Below are 22,531 nucleotides of genomic sequence, written 5' to 3' on the forward strand. Positions count from 1 at the left end.
CCAATTGGAGAAGAAAAAGTACCCTAGAGATAATGTGTCTTCTCCCTGGAGCGCTGGGGGTGGGGGGAAACCCTAGCTGACTTAACGGTATGGGCTAATCAAGGCCCTTCAGCCCACTGTTCCCGCCACCCCTGTGTAAGTGACTTACTCTGCCCTTTTCTCAGCAGCTGCGCACAGACTCAGAGAAGCGCTCCCTGGCAGAAAGTGGGCTGAACTGGTTTAGTGAATCAGAGGAGAAGGCCCCCAAAAAACTGGAGTACGACAGCGGCAGCCTAAAGATGGAACCTGGGACCTCAAAGTGGCGGAGAGAGCGACCAGAAAGCTGTGATGACTCTTCCAAGGGTGGAGAACTGAAAAAGCCCATCAGCCTGGGGCATCCGGGGTCCCTGAAGAAGGGCAAGACCCCACCAGTGGCTGTCACCTCTCCCATCACTCATACAGCCCAGAGTGCCCTCAAAGTTGCAGGTGAGTTGGGATAAAGGAAGGGACAAGGACCAAGACCTTTAGTGGTTTTCCTCGATGACCACAAACCTATAAAGTGATAACAAACATTTGCAGAAACGCTTTAACGGACGGTATCTTTTCTACGTATATTGTTCCCAGGGTCTGCCCCTGGGGTCACTTTGAGCTTTAATCAACATTTCCCTTTAGTGTCTAGACATTTTCTTATCAATACATTGCATCCCCTTCTTCTCGTCCTTCCATGACCATTATTAGACACACTTCCTTCTTGATTGTTTTTGTGGTTGTCTCTGCCATTTTAACAAAAAAAAAAAAAAAATCCCACAGAAAACAATAAAAATAAACTAAACGAAAGCCTACTTCCTCCCATAGTCCCTCCGGCAAGAGACTGTATCCGCTTATCCAGTACCTGTTTATCCATATTTAAGTCTCTAAACATTTATAATATATAGACAATGATTCCTTTTCCCCTAGAGAGAAAGAAAAGTGTTTTTAAGATATTATATAGACCAGGCAGTGGTGGCACATGCCTTTAATCTCAGCACTTCTATGAGTTCAAGGCCAACGTGGTCTATAGTGTGAGTTCCAGGACAGCCAGGGCTACACAGACAAACCTGTCTTGGAAAACCAAGATTTCATGATAGCTACTCCTCTGTTTCCTGCCCTCTTCCAGGCAAGCCTGAAGGCAAAGCTACAGACAAGGGCAAGCTCACAGTGAAGAACACTGGGTTACAACGCTCCTCTTCCGATGCTGGCCGGGACCGCCTGAGTGATGCTAAGAAGCCTCCCTCGGGCATCGCTCGCCCCTCTACTTCAGGATCCTTTGGCTATAAGAAGCCTCCCCCTGCTACTGGCACAGCTACTGTCATGCAGACCGGTGGCTCAGCCACTCTCAGCAAGATCCAGAAGTCCTCAGGCATCCCTGTCAAACCAGTAAATGGGCGCAAGACGAGTTTAGATGTGTCCAACAGTGCAGAGCCGGGATTTTTGGCGCCTGGAGCAAGGTCCAACATCCAGTATCGTAGCCTGCCCAGGCCAGCCAAATCCAGTTCAATGAGTGTGACTGGCGGGCGGGGTGGACCTCGCCCTGTTAGCAGCAGCATTGACCCCAGTCTCCTCAGCACCAAACAGGGAGGCCTTACACCCTCCAGACTGAAGGAACCTTCCAAGGTTGCCAGTGGTCGGACCACTCCAGCTCCTGCTCCTGTCAATCAGACAGATCGGGAAAAGGAAAAGGCCAAAGCCAAGGCTGTGGCCTTGGACTCAGACAACATCTCCTTGAAGAGCATTGGCTCCCCAGAAAGCACTCCTAAGAACCAAGCAGGCCACTCTCCAGCCACCAAGTTAACGGAGCTGCCACCAACCCCTCTCAGGTACCCACACTGGGTAACATTTTTCTTTTCTGTTTCTCCAGCCTTAGACTAGATGTGGCATGGCCTATCCATTGCTGTCTCTAGACCTTCCTGTGGGTCCTCCCTCTCTCCTCTGTGGCATGTCTTCCGCGTGTTTGATAACTCACTTTGTTTCTGCTGTTCCGTGTCAACATAGTCTTTAGTACCTGTGTGTAGTTTTACCGTGTTTGTGTGAACGTTTCCCATATGCATGTGTTGTCTTCCTTATGACTGGAGGTGCCGTAAGTTAGGTATGGATTCTCCTTCTGATTGGTTTGTCAACAGCATCCTAGTAACCTTTAGCTGAGTAAGCAGCCAAAAGAGAAGGAAACTAGATGTGGATTGCCTGTTGCCCTGTAATTTGTTATTCTGAGTATTTTATTTTATCTTCACTCCTCTCAGGGCCACAGCTAAAAGCTTTGTCAAGCCACCCTCACTAGCCAACCTAGACAAGGTCAACTCCAACAGTTTGGATCTACCATCTTCCAGCGACACCCATGCTTCAAAGGTCCCAGATCTGCATGCTACAAGCTCATCAACTGGGGGCCCTCTCCCATCTTGCTTCACCCCCAGTCCAGCACCCATTCTCAATATTAACTCAGCCAGCTTCTCCCAGGGCCTGGAGCTGATGAGTGGTTTCAGTGTCCCAAAGGAGACCCGCATGTACCCCAAACTCTCAGGCCTGCACAGGAGCATGGAGTCCCTCCAGATGCCGATGAGCCTGCCCAGTGCCTTCCCTGGCAGCTCTCCTGTGCCCCCGCCGCCTGCTGCCCCCGCTGCCCCATCGGAAGAAGAGACTGAAGAACTGCCCTGGAGTGGAAGCCCCAGAGCTGGACAACTGGACAGGTATGCAGTGGAGACAGAGCTGAGCCTGCCTCGGACTCATTTGGCCGCTAACAGGTTCATCCATTACTAAGTTGTGATTTCTGATATATTTTTCTTCACATTTTAGATAATTAATTCCTTTGTAACTCCCTGAGTTGCAAAGTTAGGGTGTTTGGTTTCGTTCTCATCAGTTAAATGACCTCTCACAAGTCTCATCAGTTCTCTTCCTCATCTCACTTAGGCTCCCAGGTGCAGAATCAGTCCTATCCCATCACAACCTGGTTCTCACCTTCCTTAGTATGACCTCTTAAATGCCTAACTACATCTTAACTCCTCACAAGAGGAAAGCATTTAACATTTCAAACACTTCACAAGTTCTGAGTCAAGAGTTTGGTTGTGAGCATCTTAGTATTTGTTTATAGAAATAGATTTTCATAGTTTGCTGCCCTGTCTCCGGAGACTATACCCCTCAGACCTGTGGTCCCAAACTCTCGTTTCCAGGATGAACTCACATGCCTCTCTCTCCACAGCAATCAGCGGGATCGGAACACCCTTCCCAAGAAAGGACTCAGGTAACCCTTAAATGTATTTTTTTGTCTGTTTGTTTGTTTTTTGAGACAAGGTTTCTCTGAGTAACAGCCCTAGCTGTTTTGGAACTAGCTCTTGTATACTAGGCTGATCTCAACTCACAGAGATCCACCTACCTCTGCTTCCCAAGTGCTGAGATTAAAGGTGTGTACCACCACTACCTGGCCTGTTTTATTTTTCTACCATATACCCAAGACACCTGGCCTGTATAAAAGAAAATTTAGCAAGGTGGTACACACTTTTAATCCCAGCACTTGGGAGCCAGAGGCAAGTGGGTCTCTTGAGTTCACTTCCAAAAATAAATAAAATAAAATCCCAACCCAACCTAACCCAGGCGCTGTGAATGAATGAATTTAGGTATTTGTACCTGGTCCTATAAAAACACCACCCATAGCCCTCTGCAAACTCACCATCAAATGTATTAGCTTTCATAGCAAGTGATTTTCTTTGCTGTCAAACGAGAAATGAGTTTGCACATAGGAACCATGTGCTTACTTATGCTGTCCTATGCTATCATAGCCCTATGGCCTTCCCTGATTCAATTCAGCACCTAATAGTGGTTGCCACTCACATAGGCAAGGGACAGAAGTGTGGGTCCTCCTCTGTTAGGATAGCACCCAATTGCTCAACTAGATGGGGATGCCTGTCACCTGAAAGCCTGCATATGGCAGGCTTAGAGCCCTGAGTGGAGAAGATGTCCTAAGGCCTCATCCATCCATTCTGGACAACGCGGAGTTACTAGCCCTTGCCTGGCTCAGCCTTTCGTGTCGCTTTGTAGTAGCTCAGACCGAGTTCTTCTGTTCTTCTTCAGGTACCAGCTTCAGTCCCAGGAGGAGACCAAGGAGAGGCGGCACTCCCACACTATCGGCGGACTTCCCGAATCCGACGACCAGGCAGAGCTGCCGTCCCCCCCTGCCCTCTCCATGTCCTTGAGTGCCAAGGGCCAGCTTACCAACATAGGTCAGTGTCTGTGGTCACTCGCTGTGGTGAGAGATGAAGCAGGGATCACTCTGCAGAGTGGGGCAAAACAGTTAGGTATGCTTGGCTCAACGTGTAGTGGGTTGCTTCGTGGCGCCTCAGTTTGCCAACCCAAACTAAAGATGAAGTGTTCCAAAGTCCTAAAATGAAAAGCTGTAGGGTCCTGATGCTATCACCGAGTCTGAATGACCACGTGGGAAATCTATAAACCGAGGCCCTGAGCTCCAGACTGGTGCTTTATGTACAGTAAGTACTTACCAGGAGCAGCCACCTCCAGGGTGAGTCCAACCTGTGGGACTGGTGAGCTGCAGGCAGAGAAGGGTTGTTGATGGCAGAGAATGAGGCCTGTCTCCAAAAAAGAAAGTCCAGATTCACCAACCGCCCTGGCTGAGCCAGGGCCATCCTAGCCCTAAAGGCAGGCTGACTAAGACTCCTCCTAGACACGCCACACCCTCTCTAAAGCCTGTGGAGAAGAGAAAACTGGGAGAGAAGGAAGTGGCCTTAGGCCTGACTCAGAGACAGGATGAGGAAACTGGCTTCAGGAGGCGGTCCTGGCTCCAGCTCAAACACTCACCAGCCCCGGTTCTGGGAACCCCTGTGCCAGGACTGGTGTAATTCGAATCTCTTTAGGAAAAGGCTGGGATGGACCTGCCATTTGCTTGCTGTCTCTGTCTAAATCCGTCTCTGCTCTCAGCCGTGTGAAAGGAAGTAGTTCTTTGGTGATGAGGACTTGCAGCAAGCCTATGCAGTGGCTGTGGGGAGTTTGAGGAAAACTAGGCCTGGAGGTCACTTGTGCCTCAGGGAGGGTCATCTGTCTTCTGTGGGCTTGTCAGATGCAGGGTGGGACCAGCCTGTTTTCTATCTCCATTGAGGGCCAAACACGAAGAAAGGCTATTCGTGCTATAGAATGAGGGACTGGGCCGGACAGTAATCATCTTGGGGGTCCAACGAGGGTAAGACAGAGGTGTGAATTCTTCTTCCCAGGTCCTTATTGGCAAGGGAAACATCCACATGGCTGTTTAGAAGCCAGAGGTCAGAGAGGGGAGCTCCACAAGGATTTGAATCATGAAAGGCAGCATTTTGGCAAGGAAAAGTGGGGGTGGCCTCTGTGGTCAGCAGATCCACAGCTGTGGATTCCGTAGCCTCGCTGACACTCTCGTCCACTCTACCTGACCTTCGTTTCAGGGGATGCTGAGCAGAGAGGCCATAGTCCGAATTCAGGTGACCTAGAGCGAGCCTGCTCTGCAGGGCTCTCATGCCCTTTCGTAAGGCTGAGCCCATTGGACCCCACAGCCTGGTCCCGGTCTCTGGTCCCGGTCTCTGTAGCCGGTGCTGTTTCGTCATTTGGATCTGAGTCTTGGTCTGCATTCTCAGTCCCCGCTGAGACAGCTTTCCAGTTGTGTTTTCGAGAACCACAGCATCCCATTTTCATCAGCACATCCTAGGGATGTGAAGGTTTCGGAAAAGCTGCCAGGCCCCCAGCCTAGCCTTCAAAAGTGACAGCTCCAAGGCAGGCAGCAAAGCATTAAGGGAAGATTCTCAATACAGACCCTGGAGTCCTTCTCAGGCCCAACCTTCCCAGGAGGGGTTAATCCTAACCTCCAGCTGCTTGCACACCCCACTGCCCCCCTACTGCTCCTTCCTCTCCTCCCCTCTTCCCATTTGCCTCTCAATGACTCCTGCTCCGTCCCCCACAAGGGACCAGAGAGCTGATGACCCTGCCTCTTCTCCTGCCTCCCCTTCCCTCTCCCTTCCCCCTTCCCTCTGTCCTTCCAGTGAGTCCCACTGCGGCCACCACGCCAAGAATCACCCGCTCCAACAGCATCCCCACCCACGAGGCGGCCTTCGAGCTGTACAGCGGCTCCCAAATGGGGAGCACCCTGTCCCTGGCCGAGAGACCCAAGGGAATGATTCGGTCAGGATCCTTCCGAGACCCCACGGATGATGGTGAGACTTCACGCTGACGCGGTTCACACTCATCCCAGCTCCGCTGGGTACCCTCACCCACCACCACCGCCACTGCCACCACTGCCACCACCACACACACATATATAATTCACAGGACATCAGCTTGGGCCATTTCAGTTCTGTCTTCCCATAACTTTGAAGGATCTGGGGGCCCAGAAACCTTGGGTGGCACCACCTAGCGCTGGGGGTTTTGGATGGAGCATCTACCATTGGGGCCCAGGGAAGGGAAATTGAGGTTTGGAAGGGTTAAATGTGACTGTGACTCCTCGGTGTTCTGAGAACTAGAGCTTCTACGTGTAGCCTTTCTTCCCCACGGTCTCTCAGAAGAGATACAGGGACAAAATGGTCGCTCTTAAATCCATACAACTAGGCATCTCAATCCTCTTTCTAGAATGTTCCAAAGACTAGCTCCCAGGCTGGCCATCTGATTGTCGATGCTGATTTGGGTGTTATTGGAAGACCAGGCCGTGGGGTTCATGAGACCTCTGTTACTATTCTCAGGATGCATTCCTAATAGATGTGTGTTAGCTCTCTTAATTCTGCAGTGGGCTCTGTTGAGTGATCACAGAGTATTCCCCACTTTGCTTTTTTTCCACCCGAGTGGCTCACAGGCTAGCACTGCAAGGGTGGGAAGAGGAGACACAGAATCAAAATATTGGTTCTGAGCAGCTCCGACAAGAAACTCCCTCATTTCTGCAACTTAACCTGCTTTCTTGGCTAAGCAGAGCAGACGTTGACCACCCATGAAAATCTCCTTTCCCTCTCTCTGGACCCCTATGCTCCTTGGTCAGGCTGAGCACGGGACCACCAAGTCCAGGTCCGAGAACCTAGCTGGAAAGGGAGGCTGTCTCTGTTCAGGACCATGTCCTCGGATACGCGCCTGCTGTGGGCTGATGGCATCTGAATGGGCTGCCCTGTGTTGTTCTTTCTGTTTGCTCCAGATGCCCTCCAGAATCAGAGTCCAAAGTCCTGCCGTAGGGCTCCTCCCAGGAAGTTCTGGGCCCTGGAGCCCCTGCTAACCTTCTGTGCTCTCCTTCTCTTTCAGTTCATGGCTCGGTGCTGTCTCTGGCCTCCAGTGCTTCCTCCACCTACTCCTCAGTAAGACCATTGAAGTCCCTTCCCCTTCAGCCCCCTCCCAACCATTCCACATCCCGCAGACCTCCTTTGGTTGGGTAACTGGACGGGGATGGGGGACTACTGTCCCTGCATTCTACTCTATGGGCCTGGGAGTGCGTGTAGGGGGAGGCACCTAGTGCTTGGAGCACCCAGATGAGTGCCTCGGGTCCTCTCTGTTCTTTCTGGCCTTGCCATCAACTCCCAAGCAACTCTGGTGTTCTCCCACACCCCCCTTTGAAAAGTGAGGGTCTCCTTGTGATAGCACTCTTTCCTTGCCCTGGGAAGTGGGAAGTGTTTCCAGCACCAAGATGAGTGGGTTCCCAAGCCTAGAGACCCAGTAGCGTGCAGAGTTGACCCAAATGTCGACTGTGGGGAACCACAGAGGGTGTTTGGCTTTCAGATATCCTTTGACTCTTCGGTGGGTTTTGACCCCGATTCCTTACTCCCTCAAGTTGCTCACAGTCAAGGTTTGTTTTCAGACCAGCCAGTCTCATTCTCTAGCCTTTTGGCAGTAACAAGGCTGGTTAAAAAGAAGCACCAGAGAGAGGCCTATTATTTAAACCTGAGTGTAGCAGTGTAGCTCTGAGCCAGTCCTATGAGGAGCCAGGGCCAAGAGATGGGCGGGGGGCTCATCTCTGTGCATCTCTCAATCATGCTTCTTCCTGTCTGTGCCCTGACCCTTGGGCATAGCTTCTGCCCCTCCATAGTAACCGCCTGCTTTTTCTCTCTTTCTCTCCTTCTGTGCCCACTTCTTCAGGCTGAGGAGAGGATGCAATCTGAGGTAGGGTACAAAGCCTTTGTCCCCGCTTGTTAACACCACGGCACACTCCATTTTCCTCCTAGATCCTCTGCTTCCTCCTCCATCAGTAGTTTGCCTCTCTCTTCCTTTGACAGCAAATTCGGAAGCTTCGTAGGGAACTGGAATCATCCCAGGAAAAAGTGGCCACCCTGACATCTCAGCTTTCTGCCAATGTGAGTACCTGAAGCAGGGTAAGACCCAGCTGTAGTAAAGCACAGGCAATGCGGGAAAGTGATCTGATGAAGTCTGACCTGGGTTTAGACCCCCAGGGAACAGGTTCTAGTCACAGTGCTACAACAGAAAATGTGGGGACTTGGGGACTGTCCTTCACTTTCTCTGAGCCTTCATTAAGAACCGTTTCTCCACACCTTAATTAATTGGTATGGATGAGTTGGTATCTGGTAACCTTTGATCTTCCTAAAGAAAGCGGTGACCAGTGGTTCTGCAGAGAGGCATAAACAACCTTGCCATTGAACATGGACAAAAATAGCAATGCATTTTAATTACTGAGCCCCTGAACCCTTTTCCACTGCCCCGGCATGTGTTTATCTCTTCATCGATGCCACATAACTGAGCAGGCACAGACCTGGTTATTAGAATTCTGTCTGGTGACCATGAGACCAGCTCAGAGCTGAACCCCCATTCTAGCTGCCTGTGTGGTTCACAGTTGGTTCTGCCTTGGACAGCTGACAGAAACAATATGAGCTTTAGCTTTGGAACCAGCATTCTTCGTTTCTGCATTTAACCCACCCTCCGTAGACCCGTTTAGAATGACTACTTCCCTCCAGACCTGATCTTAGTTTTTCTGTTCTGAGATGGAGAGAAATGGAGTTGCCTCGTCTACCTCCACTGTGGCTAGTTCCTCCCCTGTGACCAAATTGCAAGCGGAGAACATAAGACCCATTTTCTCCCCAAATTGTAAACAACAGCTGAGCTGGGTCTCCAAGAGCTTTCCAAGTGTTTGCGCAGAAATAACCACGTCTGCAGTTTCCGCAATACTTTCTGCTCTCCTGTCCGCCCTTCTCTCTGGGGAACTCAGCTGCCAGGCCTGAGTCCTAGCCCTTGGAATCAGGTAGAATGTCCACTAAGATTTTGCATGTTTTCAACAAATTTAAGAAACAGCTCCCGCCGGGCGGTGGTGGCGCACGCCTTTAATCCCAGCACTCGGGAGGCAGAGGCAGGCGGATCTCTGAGTTCGAGGCCAGCCTGGTCTACAAGAGCTAGCTCCAGGACAGGCTCTAGAAACTACAGGGAAACCCTGTCTCGAAAAACCAAAAAAAAAAAAAAAAAGAAACAGCTCCCTTACCACATTGGTTATTATCTTGATTCTTTTTCCCAAATCCTTAGTTCATAAGTCCCATTCATAAGCTCATATCAAGCTTCAAACTCTCTGGGACCAAAAGAATTATAACAGAAACAAGAATCATCCTATACCACACCCGTCAAGGCCAGTGGCCTAGGTCATGTCCTGCACACCCTAGGATATTCATGTCTGGGATGTTCAAGGGGAGAGGCGCCAGGGAGGCAGAGAACATCATTGCGCCTGATTCATTTACACTGCAGTCTGTCAGCCATGGTGCTGTCAAGTCTGGACTAGTTCAGAAAATGAATTTAGAGGGTGAGTTTTCTCAGAACAGGAAGTTCTATTTGGCTAAGAGGGAACAAACTAAACACCCAGATATGTTGAGTTCTAAATCTACAGTTAGATTTTTGCCAAGGGCAGAGCCCTTCCCTCAAGCAGGAGAGGGGATGCCAGGTCCCAGAGCTTGCCTCAAGATTCCTGATGTTGAACCAAACTTACGCCATGTTGAATGGAACCTCCATGATGCTGAAGGTGGCACATCCTGCCCGAGAAGAGACCCAGGTCACTCACTGTGTTGCCTTCAAAGCTAAATTCTCTGCAGAAGGACCGCTTGGCCAATGTCCTACAGGCACCCTAATCTGGAGTTGGGACTAGAGTAAGGTGCAGTGTGGGAAAAGAGAAGTGGAAGAGGAGAGGGAGGGAAGCCCGGTTCTCCAGATGAGGAGATGTCCGTGTAGAAATGTATGAGGAGGCCGGGGGCTCTCCAGGCTCTTGATTAGATTTTCAGGGACTGTAAGCTGCTTGCTGACAGCACGTGATGGTATAAGTTAGAAGTAAACAAGAAGGACTGGGGCAATGGCTCAGTGATTAAGAGCACTGGCTGCTCTTCCAGAGAACCTGGGTTCTATTCCCAACACCCACAGAGTGGCTTACAGCTATCTGCAACTCCAGTTCTAGGGGATCCAGCACCCTCTTCTGGCCTGCATGGTGCCATACATACATGCAGGCCAAACACCCACATACAAATAATATTTAAAAATTAAAAAAAGGTAGAAGGTGAGAGTTAGACTTGAGAGGGCAAGCTTAAAATCCCACGTGCTTAAGAAGCTACAGGAAGAGGGTCGCGGGTTCAAGGCCTGTTTGAGATAGTAAATTCAAGGTCAGCCTGAGAAACTTGGTGAAATCTTTTCTCAGATTTAAAGAAAAGACAGAAAGAAAGATGGTTTAGATCATGATATCTGTCTACTAAGGATCCCAGGACTTAGCAGATTTATAGGAAACATAGAAGAGACTACCTCCAGCCTTGTAGGCTCCAAGGACACTGGTAAAATTTGACTTCGTGGTCAGAGAGGACAAATCACATCATGTCATGAAATAATAGAAGGCAGTGAGCGTCTTGCAGTTAACACAGGGACCTGTCCAAAGCCTTTTGCCTCTTGCTAGACTCTCCATTTGCTCCATTTGATCCTTGAGTGGTCCCTTTCCTGCTCCATATCTCATTTCATTTGCTTTCCTATACCCTTTGCGGCCAGTTGGCTAGCTTGAGCTCAAACCACGAGGTACCTCTCCCCAGCCCACCTACCAGAGAACCAGACTTGCACTACTTAAGGATCCCCAGTGCCTCCAGGTTCCAGCACCTTTTCTGATGTAGACCTGACACCTAGTGGCCAAAGTGTGGAATTCCCCTGAAGTGGTTTGCACAGCTTCTGCTTTCCCTCCTCCTTACATAGAATAAGGCATTCTCTCCAAAGCCAGGAGTAGATAAGAATAGAGAGTCAGCCAGCTGCAGAAGAGCTAAAACAAACAGATCCTACTGGAAGGTCATTGGTCCCAGGAGATCTGGCCCTCCATGGTGGAATTAAGCCAAAAGCAGTAAGATTGACTGTAGAGGCTGTTGCTCTCCCATCAAACCTTCCACCTATCAACCACGTAAAACAGGGAGGGACTTTAACACCGCTGGTAGGTGATAAGAACCAGATCTCAAGTTTCCAAAAAGCTCCAAAAGCCTGCTCTACCCCCTGCGCTGTTACTAGAGGAGTTGGTTCTCTCCAGAAAACCTATTTGATTCCACCTTGTCTGCCCAGGGAAATCAGTAGCTTAGAACCGCCAAGGGTTTTGTTTGTGCTGGTCAGCTCTGAGAGACAGGAAATCTGTTAAGCTACTCCTGTATCAGCCATTTCCTCTTCCACAGCCGCATGTGCCTTAAGTTCTTCTTTGTTTGTTTCAGGCTAACCTGGTGGCTGCCTTTGAGCAGAGCCTGGTGAACATGACATCCCGCTTGCGACACCTGGCAGAAACAGCCGAGGAGAAGGTGAGAGGCCAGGGCGGTGAGTTTTAAACATCGTAGCCAGTTCTTCCACTCCTCCGTCAGGGTCATTTCCCCACTTCGTCTCCCCGATTCTCAGCCTGCTTGTCGGTACAACATCCCATGCCCATCACTCCCAGTTCCCTGGCCTTTTCTGTCGAGAGCAGTAGAACCCCAAGCCTGGTTCACTGAGTATTCCTGCTGTGCAGATAACAGCGTGACTGTCATTTTGCTTAGGACACAGAGCTGCTGGATTTGCGAGAAACTATAGACTTCCTGAAGAAAAAGAATTCTGAGGCCCAGGCGGTCATTCAGGGAGCACTGAATGCCTCAGAAGCCACACCCAAAGGTAGGATATTAGCTACAGAGTGATGGGAATCGAAAAAGACCAGGAGTTGGTGAAAAGCAGATCCGTACAGGGCCCATAACCCACCAGCTTTCACATCCAGCTTCTAGAAGGTGGGGGTCCTTAGGTAGTCTGCAGTGTGATGTCTTGATTATCCAGTGGGGAGAGCCAGGAGTGTGACCCTGTAACCGCTGAGGATCAGGGCAAAGTAGAAGAGACCTGTAGTCTCCCCAGGCCCACTACCCTTCCCTCAGCCTTTAGACCAGAGCCAAAGATCAGTCAAAGGAGTCTCAACAGGGCCTCATCATGTAGCCCTGATTAGCCTAGAACTCACAATTGCATTGCTGCCTCCATTTCTCAAGTGCTGGGGTTAGAGGTGTTTGCCACCAGGCCCAGCAAGAAATCACCCCTTTTTGTTTGTTTTTAAATTTCTATTTATTTTTTAAGTTTTTATACAAATACATATCATATGGTGAATATATTTCCCCTCTACCCGCTCCTCTCCCGGCCCTCCCCCTTCCTGTTCCTCCCCTACACAGTCTCAGTCCTACCATCATGTCACATACATACAGATGTGGTTCTGTGCACCCATAATAAAACCCAGGCACAAACGAGAAGTGTGATACTCTTTCCCAAGGTTGGCACACAACAAAAAAAAAACCCTAAATCTTAAGTAAAGGCGGTTCCAGAATAGCACAGATATGTGGTTGGTTTACATACATGTACGTGATTTTACTTGATTATCACTCCACCCCTCCGTGGACGAGTCAACCTGCAGCTCATACGATGGACCCAGAAACTGCAGAGATCCACTGGGACTCTGACAGGTTAGCCTTGGTACTCAGCAGTCAGTCATGCTTTGCTGTGGACGGTGAAGGGGTGCAGCTCGGTAATAGCCCTGAGTTCCATTCCCAACACACATATGAAAAACCCAAACACTTTGTGTCTTCCAGTGTTTTATCAGAAGCCAGGCCTGTGGGACAGCTTGGCAGGCCTCTTACTTATGCATAGTCATTTTTCCTTGTTTTGTTGACTTTAAAAATATATTTATATTTATTTTTATTTTATGCGCACTGGTGTTTTGCCTGAATGCATGTCTGTGTGAGGATGTCAGATCTTGGGGTTACAGTTGTGAGATGCCACGTGGGTGCTGGGAATTGAACCTGAGTCCTCTGGAAGAGCAGTCAATGTTCTTAACCACTGAGCCATCCCTCTAGTCTCTAGTTTTGGATCCTACATTAAGTCTTCATTCCATTTTTAATAGAGTTTTGCTTTGTTTGGTTTTTTTAAGAGACAGGGTTTCCTATAGTCTAAATTGGCCTCATATTTATTATGTAGCCAAGGATGACCTTGATCCTCCTGCCTCTACCTCCCAGCTGCTGGAGTTACAGCCCAATTGCTGGAGTTACAGGCAAGTGTTCCATACTCAGTTTCATTTTCATGAGATTATATATGGTAGGAGATACAGGCCCCGTTTTATTCTTCACAATGAACAGCCAATTGTTCTGGTATCATTTAATGAAAAGCCTGCTTTCTCCACTGAATTACATTAGAAAGTTGCCTTTGTCCGTTGACAAAATAAATAAGTAAATGTATGGGTTTATTTCTGGACTCTGTTCTAATAAGATGTTCTGTATCTATCCTTAGGCAGTACCACATTTTCTTAATTACTTCTTTGTGCAGTTAGTTTGAAAATTGGACAGGGTGATCCCTCCAACTTTGGTCTCTTCAAGATTATTTTGGTTATGGTCCATTTCTAGTTTTGTAACCTACACACACATAGACACAAATTAAATCTAGATTCTATATATGAAAGTAAATATATTTGTCTTCCTGTGTCTGCTTAACGTTATTTCTGGTTGCATCGATTTTTCTGCAAATGTCAAGCTTTCATTTTTTCCTTATGTCTGCATAAAATTTCATTGTGTTTGGACCACATTTCTTTTATTCATCTGCCTGTTGATGGACAGCTAGGCTGGTTCCATTGCCTGTGAATAGTGGAGCAGTACGCATGGATGTACAAGTATCTCTGTTTCTTTCTTTTTTAAAAAATATTTATTTATTATGTATACAATATTCTGTCTGCATATATGCCTGAAGGCCAGAAGAGGGCACCAGACCTCATTACAGATGGCTGTGAGCCACCCATGTGGTTGCTGTGAATTGAACTCAGGACCTTTGGAAGAGCAGACAATGCTCTTAACTGCTGAGCCATCTCTCCAGCCCCGTTTCTTTTTTTTTTTTTTTTTTTAACAAGATTATGCTGTGTAGCTCGTTGGCCTCAAACTCCCTGTGTAGACCAGACTAGCCTCCAACTCCAGCAGCCCTTCAGCTTCACTCCCCTTTCCCATCTGCAGTTTTGCCCAGCTCAGGTGTAATCAACCTAGGTACCATGCCATTAATATACCTCTTAAGTTTTCCTCCTCACTGTTTGGCCCTTGGAGGGAGTTCACGCTGGTGCCTATGCAATCCCAATTATACTCCCCCTCCATGCTGGTACTGTCCTGGCTCAGGGTCTCCATTGCTGCAGTCGTTCCCTAGCTGGCTCGGAGTGCTCCAGTCCCTACTTCCCACTGCACCCAGAGTAACTGCATTGTCAGTTCAGATCAGAAAGCATTCCAATTTAAACATGAGCTGGTTATTAGATAAAAGGAATTATGATTAATTTTCTTTGGCCTGATAATGCTATTGTGAGCAAATATCCATATTCACGGGAGCTATATCTTCAGGCATTTAGTTGCAAAATGTCATCTGCAACTTATTTTCAGATTGTGTGAGAAAGTGGGGAGGGAGCAGAGAGAATAAAGTTAGCAGTGGTTAAACTGGGCAGAGGGCATCTGCGTATTATTTTACTATGCTGTAAGCTTTCCCTTGCGTTTGAAACAGTTCGGGAAAGCAGGTTAAAATAGACAGACTGTATCCCCAGTTCTTTGGAGTTGCACACCAGCCTCCTCCTGCTCTAAAGTGTGCCTTTCCTTTTAACCCCATCTTCCATCCTTTCCTCTTGCATCAGATAGTCTACCTATAAATGATAATAGTCCTGCCATATGGTGGACACTTTTCCAAGCCTTTCACCTATATTTACTTATTCCAGATAACAACCTAAGGAAGCACATTTAATAATGAGGAGAATAAGACCAAAAACCATTTGATCCATTATCACAGGTGATATATCTGAGATATTCAGCTAGTTCTAACTAGTTCCCGAGTGAGCTTTGCCCTTGAGATACACATTGTCTGAATGAATAAATTATGACTATCTGCTGTGAATGTTCGTGTTGATCAAGAAGCAGCTTCACAAGGAGCCTTGCCTGTGGCCTCACTAGAACTGGTGCTTAAACAGTAGTGCCCAGGTATGTTTTATTTATAAATAGCCAGTATGTGTGCAAAACTCAAGATGCATGAAATGTTTTCTAACTGTTGCGGATTTATGATGCTACAAATACATCTTTCACATTCTACCTCTTCCACAGTCCTGAGGGTTGAGCCCAGCACCTTATGAATAGCAGGCAAGCACTCTGCCACCAAGCTCCTTTTTGTTATTGAAAGTACCTTAGATGTAATTTTTAATTTCATAGGTGGACTTGCAACTATTGGAAGCTCCCTATGCTAGTCAAATACTTACTACTTTTTTAAAAACATTATTGTTGGGCTGGAGAGATGGCTCAGCGGTTAAGAGCATTGCCTGCCCTTCCTAAAGGTCCTGAGTTCAATTCCCAGCAACCACATGGTGGCTCACAACCATCCGAAATGAGGTCTGATGCCCTCTTCTGGCCTGCAGGCAGACACACAGAATATTGTATACATAATAAATAAATATTTTTTTAAAAAAAACATTATTGGTGTGAGGGAGCTTGAACCCAGGGCATCTGCATGTACCCTTCTTCAGCTCTAAATGCTTTCCTCTGTGTTCTCATCTGAAATCTCTCTGCTCTTTTAGTACTTAAACGTCTCCTGTTGGCCCTTATTCCTTCCCCACTTTTTAAGGAAAAGTGCTTCATTTTTCTTGCTATTGCAGACCTCAGAAAATTGAAGCTTTCTGCCTCTCAGATGACAAACTGGAGCTCGTTCGTGTTAAATGCAAGGCACAAGGCTCTTATACTTGACTTTGAGCCAAAAGGCAGCCAAGTTTTGCTGGAGGATCATAAAAATATAATAGGGCATGGGGCAAGAGGGCTACCACATGTTTAGAGCCAGTCTGGGCTACAGAGTTATTTACAGGTTACTCTGTGCTGCAGAATGAGACCCTATCTCAAAAAATAAAAAAATAGGTATGATGGTTCATACATGTATCCCAGCACTTGAGAGGCAAAGCAGGAAGACTGTCACAAGTTCAAGACCAACCTGGTGTACATAGTGAGACTTTGCTAACACGTGTGTGCACACACACATACACGCGTGCACACACACATGGGTTGCATCTGCATGAAAGTGTCTCATGCCAGCTTCATTAAGTCCTTTTCACAAACAGTCAATCTGAGTTCATTACTAAACCCTTCTATTATACTAAACTGGGGGTTCTTGTGGTTTTGCTTTTGTTTAGTTTTAGTTCTGGACAGGGTCTTACTGTGTCACCCAGCACAGAACATGCAATCCTCCCAAATGCTGGGCCTCGCCGTGCCCCACTTAGACTGAGGGCTTCCTGAGAATAGAATTGTTTCTTTCTTCATGTTAGCCTTTTCTTCTCTGCTGAAACATGACTGTAACTCTCTGCTGGTTGATGAAAAGCCCACCGGATGAGTAGTATGCACCTAGAAGTTGGTGGGTCCCCCCACCCCTTGTCGGCTGCGGCTAGACTCCTTAGGCCTCACCTTTTCACTAAAGCTACCTCTGTGTTCTTCCCACCTGTACTGGCCCGTAGAACTCCGGATCAAGAGACAGAATTCCTCAGATAGCATCTCCAGCCTCAACAGCATCACCAGCCATTCCAGCATCGGCAGCAGCAAAGACGCTGATGCCAAAAAGAAGAAGAAGAAGAGCTGGGTAGGTAATGTTTTGGGGGCTGACCTGTGGTAGTTAACATTTGCCCCAGTGCAGGGAACAGATTCTTTCAGGATCCACCAGGAGGTAGTCCCTTCTAGTAAAGTGTCAGTGTGACATCTGCTGACATCTACTGGGAACAAAGTCTAAGTCCCCATTCCTCCAACCATTGTATCCCCCCCCCGACTCGCCCTGCAGTCTTTACACTTGTCTGCTTTCCTGGGGCTCTACCTACTGATGCGGTCAAATGTACTTGGCCACAGAAGGAGCTGAGAAAATATCCGGGTGGGGGAGAGGGAGGGAATTACATATCAGTCCCTCCCCTACTCTCTCACTATGGAGAGAATTTATAAGACAAGTGACTCACTCTAGATTCTAGGGGGCCTTGGTTTGGGAGAGGTGCCTCTGGCTGGTTCAGGGGTGGGTTTGTTATGTGTGTTGTCCCCATCCCCTCCCTACCCCCCATAGCTCTAAACTGACCCTGGATGAACTTTGTGAAGTCTTCAGGCAGGTATAGGGCATTGTCTGACTGAGAGGGAGAGTGACCCAGAGTGAGCGTCTTGTCCCTGTCCCCTGCTGAGGGCGGCTGGCCACAGACCTTCACCTGGTGCAGACAGGAGCCCGCTGTGTGAAGTGAATGATTAGTGTCGCTGCTGCTGCTTTTCATTTTTTTTTTCTTTTTATTTCCTTCAAAATGCTGACTTCCAATCCCTATTTTTTTCCAGGTTTATGAGGTAAGAGACTCGGTTCCTCTCCCTTTACTTTTTCTTTCCCTTTGCACACCCTCCCTATTTCCGGAGCAAGTTCCCTCTCTTTTAAAAAGAAAAAAAAAGGTCACCCATAACCCCAACTGCCCCAGTTCCTAACTCACTCCACTGCATGGTCCATCCACGCTGCCCCTCATGAGGACAGAGGAGTGGTCTGCTTAGGGGTCAAATGGGAAGTCCTAACAAAATCCAAACCTATTGTCTGCCATCTTTCCCTGGTCCAAGATTGGCCTAATATAAAAAGCAGACCCATTGAGCTCCTGTTATCCAGAAAATCCTTTTTTTCTCCTACTCACTGTAGACTCCTAAAATAGAAGAGAATCAATGAAGGTTATCTGAGTCACAGTTTCTGGAGGGCTGTCCATTTTGGGCTTATCTAAAAATTAGCTTTAGACTAGTATGAACCGGAGACAGGTAAGGGATTTATTTCATCCAGAGTAGGGAATGCTCATCACCCCAAAGGCCATGGCGCTTCCAAGGACAAGTCAGGGACTAGAGTACTGTTCGAGGCAAACATGATGTGACCCAGAATTTTTATTCCAAAACAGAAAGGTGTGCTCCTGATGCTGTACTAGGATGTGAAGGATGGGTAGAGCTGAGCTCATTGCCCCAGTCAGTAGAAGCCTACCAGCCTGGGGTGTATGCCTAAATCCCACACTAGGGTGACTGAGACAGGATGAGCACCATGAATTCAATGGCAGCCTGGCCTACATAGTAAATTCTAGGCCTGACCTGAGTTGACCCCGGAACCCACACAAAGGTGGAAGGAGAGAAGTGGCTGTACAGAGTTGTTCTCTGATCACACACACACGTGCTGTGGCAGGTGCACACAGGTGGAGAGGCCAGTTGTTCATCTAAATCTGGATATCTAGAGGAGCATTGCCCAAAGTGTGCTGTGCAGATCACCAGGCCACTGGGATGGTCCTTAAAGACTGGTAATACCATCAGAAACCTCTGAGGGGCGCTGCATTTCCTACCTAGCACATCTGTGTTAGGAAAGTTCTAAGACACCCTGTCCTTAGCAGAAAGTCCTGGTTGTCTGCTAAATACATTGGTTGAACCATGCAACCAGTGTTGGTCTGTAGGAGCAGGGCAGATGTCTCCCTGCAGCCCTAACTGTCAGACGTTTACATAGAGCGCTACTGTCATAGAAATGCAATGATTGCAGAGGGCTCTGCTGTGGGCAGACATGGTCACAGGATTTCTCTCTAGAGAGGGAAGGAGACAGAGACGAGAAATAGACTGACTCTCGTGAGACGGTGATGTGGAAAAAAAACTCCACCAGGTTGAAAATCGGGAAGCCTGGATGTCTTCCTTGAGATACACAATGCCACGTCAGTCAGTCTCAACTCTTCTCTCTACAACGGAAGCTTTACAATACTTTCGAGCCCTGGTCGCTCCATGGCTCACCATCTGCACATACACTCTCACCTATGTGCCCCAGCCAGCTTGGTCCTCATGTCTTACCTACAAGGTCCACACACACCATGGTCTAGCTCCATGAGCTCCCAGGAGACCTCAGACATGTTCTGAGAAGGACACCTTGAAAGGAGCTACTCAGTCCTCCCAGCCCCTACCCTGCCACACACACACACACCTTTTCATTTACTGTCCCAAAGATCTGGCTTGCCTTTGTCCCCTATAGCCTTTGACCCCTCCTTTACTCTCTGTCTCTTGCTGCCATCCCATGTCTATGTTCCTGTGTGTGCGCGTGTGTGTGTGCATGCTGTGTGGAGGCATGTGAATGGGTGTGGGTCAGGTCCTTGGCTTGCATATCTAGCTCACATCCCTAACCCCAAAGCTCATCACCACCAGAACCAAACAAGCTATGATCAGATTATAATGTCCCAAGTAGACAAAGATTGGCTAAAGATATTATTCTTGGACACTTGGCATAGTAAGCCGTGCCGAAAGGTGGGCATGGAGGTAAACACCTGTGATCCCAGCACTTGGGAGGTAGAGGCAGGAGGATCCAGACTTCAAGATCACCCATTGCTACATACTGAGTTCAAGGCTAGCCTGGCCTACATAAGACCCTGTCTTAAAAATAAGGAGGAAAGACATCTCATTTGGTTCTTTTAACCACTATGCCATGGGCTGAGAACAAGAAATAGCACATAAAATGAGATCACTTCCTTGTCTTGATTCTCATAGAACTATATTGTCAGTTTCTGGTTCTGTGAAGTTATGAAGAGATTAATAGATTCTTTTATAATGTGCCCAAGTCAGAAGTAGCATCCTAAGACCCACAGAGAGTGAGATTCTAGAGTAATCAGCCAATGGAGGAAGTGAAACTGGACTGTTGAGAAGTGTACCATGTGTCATCTGGGGAGCTTTTTCAGTCATGAGGGACACAGTTCCCTCCATGAATCCAGCAAGTTCCCCTAACCTATAATGGCAGCAAACCAAATGGTCCTCTCTTTCACTCGGTCCTGACTTGTAGATAGCTCCTCTGTCCACATACCACCAGTCAAGTGACATCTCACAGAATGGGTGTAATTACAAGTAAATCTCCTGCCTCCACATCCTCGTCCCGGCCCTAAATCGTCCTCCCTGTCCCAGTATAGAGCCTTGACGTCTCCCTCCCCGGAATCTGCTCTCTTCTAGCTTCGAAGTTCCTTCAACAAAGCCTTCAGCATTAAAAAGGGTCCCAAGTCAGCCTCCTCGTACTCTGATATCGAGGAGATTGCCACACCTGACTCCTCAGCCCCGTCATCCCCCAAACTACAGCATGGCTCCACAGAGACTGCATCCCCCTCCATCAAGCCCTCCAACTCATCCTCTGTGGGCACTGAGGTCACCGAGTAAGTGCTCTCTCCACTGGCCACCCTGGTAAACTGCTGGCCTTTGCCTGGGCATGTGAGACCCACAGAGGGACCCTTCCTGATAGACCAGAGTGGTGCCAATAGGCAGAAGGAAACAAGACTGTAGGCCAGGCATGTCATTACCCCTGCTCTCCGGTGCTTCTCTGGGATCCAGGCTGACTCTTGCTTCCTTACAGGGTCCCTGCTCATTCGGTCCCCCACACTAGACTGTTCCAAGCCAATGAGGAGGAGGAGCCGGAGAAGAAAGAGGTATCGGAGCTGCGCTCTGAACTATGGGAGAAAGAAATGAAGCTTACGGATATCCGGTTGGAGGCCCTAAACTCTGCCCACCAGCTAGACCAGCTTCGGGAGACCATGCACAATATGCAGGTCAGTGTCTGGGCAGAGCTGCAGGAGGGGAGAGCAGGGGCCGACATCCATGCCACCCTGCCACCTGCCCTGTCTCTTCTGCCCACAGTTGGAGGTGGACTTGCTAAAAGCAGAGAATGACCGGCTGAAGGTTGCCCCCGGCCCCTCCTCAGGCTCCACTCCAGGGCAGGTCCCTGGATCGTCTGCTCTGTCATCCCCTCGCCGTTCCCTGGGCCTTGCACTCAGCCATCCCTTCAGTCCCAGTCTCACAGATACAGGTACCTGCTTGGGAAGAGCTTGTGTGGGTAGAAAGAGAAAGGGCGTCTTTACATCGTGTGCCATGGCCTCCTTGATCCAGGAGGTAATGGCGTTGAAACAAAGAAGATCCCACTGTCAGTGAGCACTACGGTTCCCATCTCTTCTTTGTAATAAATAAGGAAGCAGTATTTGGAAAGGAGAATAACTACAAAGTTTGGGGTAAGGCTGAGTCCTTAAAATCAATTAGTCTTTTTCAACCTGCACAGACCTATCACCCATGGACGGCATCAGCACCTGTGGCCCTAAGGAAGAAGTAACCCTTCGGGTGGTGGTACGGATGCCACCCCAGCACATCATCAAAGGGGTAAGGGGCTTCAGGAAGGGCCAGTGTAGGAAGCAGCATGGTACAGATAGCCACGGATTTGCACTGTTGCAAAAGCAATGTATGTTTGGTAGAAACTGGACTTGCATTTTGAGTTTTGATCTGTCCCTGGGCTAGCCCTGTGCAGTATGAAACACTCTCAAGCCCCTGGATGACGACGGTGAGCCACAGCTCCCAGCCAGCCACACACCCATGAGAGTAAACAGCAATGCTCCCGTGGCTTCAGTGTACCGAATGCACTTTGGACTCACAATATTTGAATTCATAAAGGTTTTATCATGGGGTGGGGGGAGGAGGACAGGGTCTCATTTAGCTCAGACTGACCTTGAACTTGCTGTATAGCAGAGGATGGCCGAAAATTCCGATTCTTCTGCCTCCACACCCCTCCATTTGAGAGTCTTATGGGGCTATCACATAAAATAGAAAAGCTGAACTGTCTGTCACACTTTTGAAAAAATATTCAGAGCTCTGAATATCCCCCAAACTAGACTCCTAAGCTCCTGAGGCTTTCTTGGATCTCCCTTTCTTGTGTCATCTGTGCTGAGGCTCATGTGCCTCAACCTTAACCTTACAGGACTTAAAGCAGCAGGAGTTCCTCTTGGGATGCACCAAGGTCAGTGGCAAGGTGGACTGGAAGATGCTGGATGAAGCTGTTTTCCAAGTGTTCAAGGTAAGGTGATTCCCATCCTCAACAAAGGCTGCTCATTTTCTCAAAGGGCATTCAGCCGTCCAGGCACTGGGATCCCGGGAACCTTGGGTGCTTTATTGAGTGGCCATACCCTTCTTCCTCCTACGCCTCCTTTCATTGCCTATAATATTTGTTCTTTCTTGTGGCTTTTCCATCTGTAGTTACATCTTTTCAGCATGCTCACGATCTTCTTGTCCTCCCA

General features: G+C 48.4%; 1 protein-coding gene across 7 annotated transcripts in view; it reads left to right on the forward strand.

Annotated features, from left to right (window-relative positions):
- Nav1 (neuron navigator 1) overlaps positions 1–22,531 on the forward strand; it is a 244,968-nt gene that overhangs the window by 212,262 nt on the left and 10,175 nt on the right. The window contains exons 8-25 of one of the 7 annotated variants that reach the window (XM_038349076.1): positions 165–465; positions 1,136–1,835; positions 2,256–2,699; positions 3,209–3,250; positions 4,078–4,226; positions 6,021–6,191; positions 7,258–7,310; positions 8,086–8,109; positions 8,223–8,300; positions 11,658–11,741; positions 11,973–12,084; positions 16,943–17,064; positions 17,787–17,795; positions 20,436–20,632; positions 20,830–21,022; positions 21,111–21,279; positions 21,526–21,623; positions 22,216–22,311. In XM_038349076.1, coding sequence (XP_038205004.1) covers positions 165–465; positions 1,136–1,835; positions 2,256–2,699; positions 3,209–3,250; positions 4,078–4,226; positions 6,021–6,191; positions 7,258–7,310; positions 8,086–8,109; positions 8,223–8,300; positions 11,658–11,741; positions 11,973–12,084; positions 16,943–17,064; positions 17,787–17,795; positions 20,436–20,632; positions 20,830–21,022; positions 21,111–21,279; positions 21,526–21,623; positions 22,216–22,311 — 3,042 coding nt within the window. The remainder of the gene's footprint in view (positions 1–164; positions 466–1,135; positions 1,836–2,255; positions 2,700–3,208; positions 3,251–4,077; positions 4,227–6,020; positions 6,192–7,257; positions 7,311–8,085; positions 8,110–8,222; positions 8,301–11,657; positions 11,742–11,972; positions 12,085–16,942; positions 17,065–17,786; positions 17,796–20,435; positions 20,633–20,829; positions 21,023–21,110; positions 21,280–21,525; positions 21,624–22,215; positions 22,312–22,531) is intronic. The other 6 variants (XM_038349077.1, XM_038349078.1, XM_038349080.1 and 3 more) reach the window with 6 other exon arrangements.

Source organism: Arvicola amphibius, chromosome 12 (genome assembly GCF_903992535.2).
Source record: "Arvicola amphibius chromosome 12, mArvAmp1.2, whole genome shotgun sequence".
NCBI classification, from domain to species: domain Eukaryota; kingdom Metazoa; phylum Chordata; class Mammalia; order Rodentia; family Cricetidae; genus Arvicola; species Arvicola amphibius.